The following is an 11,444-nucleotide window of genomic DNA, read 5'->3' on the forward strand; positions in this document are numbered from 1 at the left end:
GTCAGCACCATATCTGTGTCATAAAAGAAATTCTGTAGGATTCCTTCTTCCCCTATTTTTCCAAATAGTTTGTATAGTATTGGAATTAATTGTTCTTTAAATGTCTGGTAGAATTCACTTGTATATTCATCTGGCTCTGGGGATTATTTTCTTATGGAGTTGATTAATAATGTTCAATTTCTTTTTCTAAAATGAGACTAAGTAATTTATTTTCTCCTTTTAATCTGGACAATCCATATTTTTGGTAAGTATTCATACATTTCACTTAGATTATCAGGTTTATTGGCATACAGTTGGGCAAAATAGCTTCTAATTATTGCTTTCATTTCCTCTTCATTGGTGGTAAATTCACCCTTTTCATTTCTGACACTGGCAATTTAGTTTTGTTTTTTTTCCTTTTTATAATCCATTGGACTAAACATTTATCTAACTTGTTTTTTTTTCATAAAGCCAACTCTTAGCTTTGTTTATTAGTTCAATAGATTTCTTACTTTCAATTTTATTAATATTTTCTTTTATTTTCAGAATTTTGAATTTGGTATTTAATTGGGAGCACTTAATTTTTTTTAGCTTTTTTAGTTTCATGCTCAATTCATTAATCTCCTCTTTCTCTCTTTTATTCAAGTACAGATCTAGAGATATAAAAATTCTCCTAAGAACTGCTTTGGCTGCATTACCTTTTATTTTCTACTCTTCTTCATTTGACAGTTTTGCATCACCTCTTCAACCAAAGAATGGTCATCATCCTCAATGTATAGTACAATTTTTCAGTGTTCATGCTCAAAATATGGTTCCCTGGAGCAAAACATGACATTCCAGAATTTCATTTGACCAGCTTAAATCATACCAAGGGGAAAAATGGAAGCTCTTTTCAAATACTCAAAAGGCTGGCTATTATGTAGCAGGTGATCAAACAAATCCCCAAAGAGAAGAACTATGATCATAAGGAGAGATGTATCTTGAGGCAAATTTCAATTCAATACGAAGGAAGAACTTTTTAACAACTAAAAACAGTCTGAAAATTTCTCATAACAAATACTTGCTGATCTGAAATGAAACTACTTACCATGAAAATTTTGCAGTCTTAATACTAGCCATGACTGATTAGCCCCTGACTTGATAAATAATGAGCTCCCTTCACTAGAAGTATTCAAAAAGGAGTTGAATGATCATTCCTTGGGAGTGTTATAGGAAAGACTCACATATCAAGCAGAAGACTAGACTTATATAATTTATAAGTTGTTTGTTGCTTCTTCCCTCATCTTTAGGATTTCATTATTTAAACTACCCTAGATGGTAGTTAAATAATGCAGAATGAAAGCAGATAAATTTATGCTTCTCGGTGTTTCGTCTTTCCCTTCCTTCAAAGATGAATTCAGAGTCTACCTTCTCCAGAATGTCTTCCTTGACCCTTCAACAGAAAATGACCTACTAAAATTTTTTATAGCATTTTGCCTATATCTCCCCTTTGCTTTATCTCATTTTCCCCTGTATCTCAGTTGTTTGTATATATCATTTTGTTGTAATAGACTATACACTCCATAAGATAAGTGTCTATGTCCTGTTTATCAGCACAGTACTTTGCAGACACTGATCATTTAACAAGAATTTGTGAACTGAATTGTTTCTCCCAAGGAAACTGTGTAGGTCTCCCTCTTTTCTCCTCTTCAGATACTCACTACTTCAGCACATAATTAAACAAATAAATTCTCCTCAACTTCAATATGACACAATACAAAGAATCCTGGGTTTGGAATCAGGAGTCCTCAATTAGAATGCAAACTTTTCAAGGCACAATTTCTTTCTGGAACCTTAGTTCTCCAGTTTCTTTAAAAATGAAAGGATTGGACTAGATGATCACAGTTCTGCCCAGATGCCCTCTCCAGTTAAAGGTTTCTTTTAGTTCTAATTGTATGATCCACTAAACATGAAAGCTTTGGATTCTCCTCAATTCTCTGAGTGATACAAGTAATTAAATCCGTGTCACCTTCCCTGATCTTACTGTGCTACACATATTCCCTGGATACATAAACCTGAGTTCCTGCTTTACAAATCCCTCTTACCCACAAAATAAACTAAGAATTTCCAGGGGCTTTTCTTCAATCTTAATTTCAAGTATGACCAGAACACAGAAGTAAACATTTAAAAACACTGTGACCCCATCTTAAAGTTTATGGTTTGTTTATTTGTTATCCACATGGAACTTTTGCCTGATATTCATGAGTAAATTTAAACTGAGAAAACAAGGAAAGCACGCATTTCTGCTAAAAATGCTATGATTCTAACAATACTCCAAAAACTAAAAGTGTAAACAACTCTGTTATATCACATGACACAGCCTTGTCAGACAAGGCCCCTTCCCCTAAAAGGGACACTTTCAGGGAAGAATGGAGAAGGAAAAAGGGGGCTGAAAGTGTTCCAAGGGGGAAGAATGAAGACAAGCCATAATAGCTAGTGATGAGTCTCTATGTAAAGTCCCTGAACACCAGAGGCACTATATCAATTAAACACTATGTTCATCCTTATCTAGCCAACTCATGATTAATACATTCAAAGGTATCTGGATCTGCTTTTCCCAGATCAGAACATTTTTGAAGGGCAACAGCTCCTTTCATCATTTGAGCTATAAAATAGTGCCAGTCCCAACCATGAGGAGATACTTAGAATTAAACTACTTTCTGGGCAACATTGATTTCCCAGAGAATGATTATATGTGGTGCTTCATTTCAGATGATTGAAATAAGATTGAGATTTAACATAAGGATTAAAGGAAAGAACAGGGAATGTTTGGCCTGGAGAAAATACAACATTCTTTCAATACTCCTCCAATTTAATCTTGCAAAGTAATTCCCAAAGGACTGTGCCTTCAGTATTAAAGGGCTTAGTAGGTCCAAGTTCTTAATGTTATAGTGTACTTTTCAAATCTAGGTGGTATTATGCATAGAGCTGGAGTGCTGTATCGGGAAGCACCTGAAAGCTATGTTGAAATCCTATCTGACATTTACTAGCTGTATGACACTGAGCAAGTCACTTAATCCTGCCTGCCTCAGTTTCCTCATCTGTAAAATAGGGGTAATAAAAACAGTAGCAGGTATATTGTGAGATTAAAAGTGAGGTATTTGTAAAACATTTCACAAGGCTTAAGTTACCATGCAAATGTTAGCTATTATTTCTTATTACTCAGCTTAACTGAAAGTGTTATATATATTGGGGGATATCCAGGGGCATTCTCAACATTACTCTCTTTAGCAACTTTAAGCAACTTCTTCCAACAACATGATGGGATCGCCTGTGTCATGGTTGAATTTTTACAGTTTATTTAACTCCTTTAAGTGACTTCTTTCTGTCATTAAGGCCTAAGCTTTCAAGGCCTTCTGTATATGCTTCTTTCCATTAAGAATATGCTGTATCTAGCATATTATCAACAGTAAATTTTGACAAAATCTGTTCATAAACAATCTAGAAATTAGTATTCTATTATGAAAATGCAGGCCTACCATTGGTAGTAAGTCTGGGATTACACTCACTTCCAAATGGTTCTACAATTTTGTCAAGTAAACATCATTCTACAAAATTTCATAGGTTATCACCTGTTTTGGGCTGGCAAAAGCTTTCCCAACCCAAAAATAAGGAAAGGGGGAAAAATTCCTGAAAAGATACAACAGAAAGCTCATAGAGTCAGAAAAGAAGATGCCTTTGAAAATTGCATGGAACTAAAAGATCATGAATTCAGGTGGAAGTAGCTCTTACGAAAGGGAAGGGGCTGGACTCTAAGAGTAAGGATGTCTTTGGTTTTCCTCACAAAATTGGGGCAGGTTCTGCTGTTGCTAAACAAACTACAAACCCCAAGCAATAATCTCATAACCTCCTTTTCTCCCTTGTGCTCTCACATTAGAGACCGAAACCTTTTTGTTTACAGCACATAGAGAGTCTGTTCACCTTTCCTTAAAATAGAAAATTACCTTGTTCTTATAAAGTGTTCAAAACAAATTAAGCCTTTGATGTACTTATTGGAAATGCAGTTGGGAGAAAGCAATTGAGAGAGGTAGAAAATATTCCCATTAAATCAAGAAAAACAAATATAACACTAAAATGTTTTGCCAGTATACTATCTCTAGTTGGGAACTCAGAGCTCAAAAAACTAGAATTACAGATACAGTGATAAAATTTTCCAGAGCAAAGAATGAATATTGATTTATAAAGAGAAAAACTTAACAGCAATGACTCAATAGGAGTAACAAGGGAACAAATAGAAATGTTTCAACTGGCCTGCTCATCTTCTAGCTCCCACCCAAACATATATAAACCCAGCTATCAAAAGAAAACCCAAGAAATAAGATATAATAGCGTGTTCAAATAAAGGAAGGTCTTCCATGTGGAAGAGGGATTAGACTTTTTATGGCTGGTCACAGAGGAGACAGAATTAGAAGCAATGAACAGAAGTATTTTTGTTAAAAAAAAAACTTTCTAAAAATTAGTTATCTATAAGTGACAAGTGACTTAAAAGATAATGGGTTCCTTTTATTCTGTTTATTCTTTTACAATATGACTAATGTAGAAATATATTTAGCATTATTGCACATGTATAACCCATATCAGATTGTGTCTTGGGAAGGACAGTAGGAAGGAGGGAGAAAATTTGGAATTCAAAACCTTATAAAAATGAGTGTTGAAAACATCTTTTCATGTAATAAGAAAAAACAAAATACTATTTAAAAACAATAAAAAGAAGATAATTGGTTCTCTATTGTGAGAATCTTCAAGCTGAAGCTCAAAAACCATTTGTCATTTATGTTTTAAGAGACATCCCCTTTCTCAAATTCTGTGATTCCAAGATCCAGAAGTGGCAGAAAAGTGAAACTATTTTAAATGTAATTCCTTGTGATTAAGAGCATCAATGGTAGATTATATATAATCAGTACTCAAATAGTTAACAGAAGAATGTGAAGCTGTCTCTGTTCCATGACCAAAATATTATAAACCACCTTATACAAAAGGCGATGCAAACTAATTCTAAAATTTCTAAAAACCAAAGGTAGAGTATCACCTTTTGTATTTTGTAATTTAAGATAAATTAAGGACAAATAATAAAGTAACCTACTTCAAGTCAGTTCAATAAATATTGATTAAGTTCTTATTGTGGATCATAAGGTGGTAAGTTAGGCAATGGGAATACAAAGAAGAAAAAGATAAGAACTTTTGTCCTCAAGAACTTTACAATACATTAGTGAAATGTGACCTGTAAATACTATGCAATTTGACTAATGGCAGTCTATGAGAGGTTAGTTGACATATTAAAAATATTAAAGAAAAAAATTTAGCATGGGGGGTGGGATAAATTAAGGAAAGCATTATGGAAATTGACATTTGACTTAGACCTTGAAGGAGGAAATAGATCAGTATTAGCTAAATATGGAAGGAGTTTTGTTTCAGATACAGGAAAAAATTAACATAGGGGAAAGAAGAAGGGAGATTGAGGAACATCTAATATTCCTTTATGGTGAATATACACAGGGACATGAAATAAATTGAAAAACATGTTATGAAGCCAAACTGTGGAGGGTCTTGAATGTGAGGCTTATGACTTTTTTATATATTCAACCTATAGATGAGTTTTTGAATCAGAAAAGATCTCAAAAATCATAGAATTCTATTAATACTTGAGCACTAGGAGTTACTTCTGTAACATCTTCAATAAATGTTCAGCCCAACACTGGACACCTCAGAACTGGAAACTCTCTCTACTCCAATCTCCCTTTTGACCCATCTCTAATTAGTGGGAAGATTACCTTTATATTAAAAAGAATTTTCTCTCTACATCTTCCTCCTCCTCCCTCCCATTGTTCCTAGATTTACAACTTTTAGAGAGAAGAAGAAATCTAACCACTCTTTTCCCAACACAACCCAATACTTGAAGACAGCTTTCAAGTTCCTACCAAATCTTCACTTCTCCAAACTAAGCATCCTGAGTTAGTCACATTCTAGGATAAGATCTTGAGGCTCTTTGAGATCCTAGTTGCACTTTTCTGGACACATTTCAATCCATCAATGGCCTTCTTTTAATGTGCCCCACCCCCAAAATCATATTCTAGATGTCCATTTCATCAAGGCACTGTGGATTTGGATTACCACCTCCCTATTCTGGACTCTTTGCTTCTGTACAGCTGCCAAAATATCTCTTTCTTCCCATTATTTTTTTTCTTTGCTTCCATATCTCACTTGTTGAAAACAATGCCCATATCTAACATCTCTCAAGAATATAAAAACTGTTTAAACACATTAAAATATGCCCTTTTAATATATTGAGTATTTTGAAGTTCCCCAAAATCCTAAGAGGTAGGAAATACACATAATTTAAGGATGAAAAAAAAAACTTAGCATCATAGTGTTTGAGTGAATTGCCAGAGATTATAATGCCAATGATTATAATTTAAGTGTTAAGGCAAAGGATAGAATATTTTAATTCCAAGTCAAGGTTTGGCTATTTATAACAGGCAGAAAAATGCCCTGTTTATGGTAAAATCCTACTGAGGGCAAGATGACTATTATTAGTACCATTTATATAGCACTTCAAGACTTATAAAGAAATTTACAAATATTTTCTCATTTGAACCCAGAGAAATAAGAGTATTATTATCCCCATTTTACAAAAGAAAGAACTGAGTCAGAGAGATCAAATGACTTGTCAGGAATCACACTGCTAGTAAGTGTGTAGACCAGTAAGTCTCATGACAAGAGTTGAACTCATATCTCCCTTACTACAGCCCTTGTACCACTTAGCTGCCTTGAAGAACCCCAAAGGAAAATCTTTGCTGCCCCGCCCCCCCTTACCATCCCAAATATCTCATCCTAGGTTATTCCTGCTATTACTGCAGAGATTTTTATATGATTTCCTGGAATTAAAATGGACATTGACAACGATGCTGGGGTCTGGGGAGGAAACAAGAAGTTTAGAGATTGTCTCATTAAAACTTCGAGTGTCTTCTTCCTGGGAAGCCTTTCTAGTAAAATCAAAGAGTAACTCCTCCCAAACAAATATGAAGTTCACTCAAGACAAAACCATAATTTTGCAAGCAACAGCAAAGTCTTTCCTGGGGCGTTTTGAAACTGGCATCTGAGAACGAAGTTATCTTATTGCAATTAAATCCCAAAACAGGAGGGAAAGAAAACATTTGCTGAAACCAAAAAATCGAGTTTAATTATTGGATTTCTGCGAATAGCTAGCTCTAGTGAGATCGGATGGTGGTGGTAGAAAATAACCAGAAGTTTTGTCTTTAGAAGAAAAATCGCGTCAGCATCCTTCTGTTAGTCCCTTCTCATTAATTGTTTAGGCGCAGGAAAAAAATAGAGGTTTGCAGGAGCTGGAGGAGGGAAGGGAGAGAGTTACCTGGAGGTGTCTCAAGCATCAGTTTTTCCTTCTTGGCTTTCTTCGGCTTTAACTCTTTTTTGGTTGGCTTGAGTTTGGGGGGCTGCCGCCTCTCTTCTGGGCGCCCAAATTCCTCCGCTTCCTCTCTGGGCTGATCTGTGGCAGCCTCCTCCTCGGGTTCGGGGAACGCATAGTAATGATCTCGGTTCAGGATCTCCTGGATATAATAATCCTGATCTTCGAGGGTTCGCCCTTGAGTCACTTCCCCCATTAAAGTCAGGGTCAGCACCCAAAGGGCGAGCCCCACAGGGGATGTCCAAGAGTCCCTTGCCCTCATCATTCTCAAACTCGCCTCTTCTCTCCCTACACTCCTTTAAAAAGACAAAGCAAAGCAAGGCAAAACTTTCCCGACGCCCCCCTGATCGCAAATTCTGCAGGCAGGGAGTGAGGGGCACCAGACTGCCTTGGGAGCCGGGGAAGCCCAAAACTCGCGGCGCGAGGGACGCACTGCGAGCTGGGTCCCGCCGGCGACCAAGGCTCGGATCTGCCCGCTGAGGGACAAGTTTGCTCAAAAGAAGCTGCGGGGAAAGTTGGAAGCGGGACAGCGGACGGGAGCTGGCTAGGACTGAGATGGAGCCCGCAGGGCATGTGATTCTGGCCTGGGCCAGGCAGGCAGAGGCGCGCACAAGGCGTGGGGAGAGGGGGCGGGGAGGGAGGCAAGGGGCCAGAGGATGGTGGAGGGCGGGGGAACTGGCAGGGGAAGGGGGGAAGGGCAGGGGAGCTTGGCCCACTGGGGAATGAGGTGGGGCTGTGAGAGGGGGGCCTCCCAGGCAGGTGTGCTGGAAGGGGACGCCCTCACAGTCTCGGGGCCCTAGTCCAACTTCACCTTCCCAGTAGCCCAAGGGAAACGCGCTGAAGCATAAAGGGAAAAGGCATAGAATGCCCCTCCACCTCTCGGGATTGGGAGAATTTGACTGGACCGTTGGGCCTGAATCTCCCCTTGTCTGCCATCTAGAAGACTGGCATTGGCAAGAAAGGAAGAGGAGAGAGGGTGGTTTGAGAGGGGTTCCTAAGAGGAGAAGAGTTCTGCTTCCACATTTTGCTCCCATTCTCCTTTTTCAGAAGCTTGCATTGGTCCAGCTGCATGGGGAGATCTGCCACTATCCCCATCACCTTACCAGTCTTTCCAGGATGTGGACAGGAAAGGGCCAACATCCTTCCACACACCTGCAGGAACCTAGCCTTGCACTGCCCTAAGGATCACCTTCATGAGGCAGATGATAATTGGCTTAAATGAGATGTAAGACTTTGGGGGTACAAGACTAAATGTTTAACAACCTACTGTGTGCAACATTCAAGTTTAATCTTTGTTATTAATATTTTCTGTATCACTTTCTTAAGTCTAGCTAATTTTCATTATCAGTATTTCCTCTTTCACTTTTTAAAGTCTATGTAATCAAAAACAAATAAAGCAAGCAAACACACCCTGATTTGTACCATTTTCCCATTTCTGAGATGGAAATGTTCACAATGAAAATTTAACAAGCCTGTCAGAATGGGTTCCAACATATCCTATTCTGTTTTTGTAGTACTGAACATAAGAATCCACCTAAGGTATATCTAAACCTGAGTTATAAAGAAATAAAAAAATTAAATACAATTTGTCTGCATTAGTAATGCTCTTGGATAATGTTCCACCTAGGAATGCCCAGGCCCCAGCTTGAAGTGCCTTCTCTTTCCTTCTAGTTACTTATATTTTTTTATGTGCACTATAACTATTTCTAGGACCCCATTAGCACAAAATTGCTGCACAGGGTCTGTGTATTGGTATCATTAATGTCTATATCTCTAACTCTTTCCTCTGTCTTAAGTTCCAGTTCAGACTTCATCCCTACCTGAGAGGCATGCAGCAATCTGGAAAAGCTGTAAGATCAAAAGACTTTGCTCAAAATACAGATTCTGATACTATCTGTGTTACCTTAAGCAAACCATTTTATATAAAAATAACAATAGTCAGAATTTATATAGTACCTGCTATGCCCCAAGTGCTTTACAAATATTACCTCATTTTGTCCTAATAAGAACTTTAGGAGATATTGATATTATCTCCATCTTGCAATTGAGGAAACTGAGGCAAGCAGAGGTTAAGTAACTAGGAAGTATTGAAGGCTAAATTTGAATTCAGGTCTTTTTGACTTCAGGTTAAGATTACTCTACCTACTACATCATAATTCTGTGAGTTTTAGTTTATCTATAGATTAAGGAGACAGAACTAGATCAAGGATTCTTTTTTTAATATTAGCTTTTTTATTTTCAAAATATATGCAAAGAGAGTTTTCAACATTCACCCTTGCAAAACTTTGTGTTCCAAATTTTTCTCTCCCTTCCTCTCCCACTACTCCCCAAGACAGCTATGTTAAACATGTGCAATTCTTCTATACATATACAGATTTTTTAATGTTACACAAGAAAAGCAGATTTAAAAGGAAAAAAAAAGCAAGCAGATAACAGCAAAAAAGGTGAAAATACCAAGCTAGCATCCATTCAGTCCTCATACTCCTCTTTCTGAATAAAGATGGCTCTCTCTATTACAAGTCTATTAGAATTGCCCTGAATCATCTAATTGTTGAAAAGAGCCCCTTCCATCACAGTTGTAGATCAAGGATTCTTAACTTTTCCACCTGTTTATTATGGACCCCTTTGGCAATGTGATAAAGTCCATGAATTCCTTGAAGGGAATCATCTAATTTGATCCTTTTGATTTTACATGGGAGGGATCAAATATATTATGCACAGTAGTAAATATATTATAAGAATTCCAAATGTTCCTATTGCTTGATTACTTTTAAATACAGAGAGTACATTTATAATCAGTTCATTTCATTTTTTCCCATTGTCCTTTTGACAAGCTCCAATCTGGCTTCTGATCTTATCATTTAGCTGAAAAAGTTCTCTCTAAAGTGACCAGTCTTAACTGACAAATGCAGCAATCTTTTCTCAGTTGTCATCTTCCTTGATTTATCTGCAGGCTGTGGCACTTAAGATCATACTCTTCATTTTATTGGGGTTTTATGATGCTACTAACTCCTAATTCTCTTTCTCTCTCTCTGACGGCTTTTTCTTAGTCACTTTTTTCTGAACCATCATCCACCCACTAACTGAAAGAATACCACAGAACTATATCCTAGACCTGCTTTTCTATTGGTTATCTATTCTGTTTTAGTTGGTGAGTTCATCAAATGTCATGGATTCAATCATCATTATGCTGATGAGTCTTAGTTTTATTTATCCAATCTTAACCTCTCTCCTCATCTCCATATGATTATTAGATTTCTCAAATTGATTGTTGTAGACATTAAACACATGTCAAAAACTGAACTCATTTTTTTCGCCATGCTCTCCCAAGTTCCTAATTTTCCTATTACTATCAAGAATACCACCGTCCTCCCAATCATCTCCCAGACACAACCTAAGTGTCATCCTTGTCTCTTCTCTCACTCCCATATCCAATCAGTTGCTAAGTTAGGTCAATTCCCTCCTGATACCATCACCTACAATTACTCTCTGCCCTCTTTTGACATTGCTTCTACTCCAGGTCTTCATCACCTTATACATACACTACTTCAACAGAGTACTAATTGGTCCCTCATTACCACCTCAGATCTCTCTCCATTCTAGACAATCTTCTTCTCAGCTTTCAAATTGATCTTCCCATAGAAGAGAGCTGATCATACCATCCCCTATCCTTCTCAACAAACTTTAAGGGAATTTCCTACTACCTCTCTATTCTAGCATTCAAAGATCTTTGAAACTTTTCCTCCTACTACCTTTTAAATTTCCTCCTATCAGTTGGAGAATGGCTGGATAAGTTATAGTATATGAATATTATGGAATATTATTGATCTGTAAGAAACAATAAGCAGGATGATTTCAGAGAGGCATGGAGAGACTTACATGAACTGACAGTACATAAAATGAGACACTTCATCTCCAGACTCCCAGGCTTTTTATTAACTGTCTCCATGACTGGAATTCTCTGTCTTCTCATCTTTATCTTTTGGCTTTCCTGGCTTTTTTC

At 37.2% G+C, this 11,444-nt stretch overlaps 1 protein-coding gene across 1 annotated transcript in view; it reads right to left on the reverse strand.

Moving 5' to 3' along the window:
- Positions 1-8,030, reverse strand: part of CPXM2 (carboxypeptidase X, M14 family member 2) — a 282,814-nt gene extending 274,784 nt beyond the window's left edge. The window contains exon 1 of the mRNA XM_074295802.1: positions 7,388-8,030. Coding sequence (XP_074151903.1) covers positions 7,388-7,706 — 319 coding nt within the window. The 5' untranslated portion in view covers positions 7,707-8,030. The remainder of the gene's footprint in view (positions 1-7,387) is intronic.
- Positions 8,031-11,444: the final 3,414 nt, after the last annotated feature.

The sequence above is a fragment of the Sminthopsis crassicaudata genome, chromosome 2 (genome assembly GCF_048593235.1).
Source record: "Sminthopsis crassicaudata isolate SCR6 chromosome 2, ASM4859323v1, whole genome shotgun sequence".
NCBI lineage: Eukaryota > Metazoa > Chordata > Mammalia > Dasyuromorphia > Dasyuridae > Sminthopsis > Sminthopsis crassicaudata.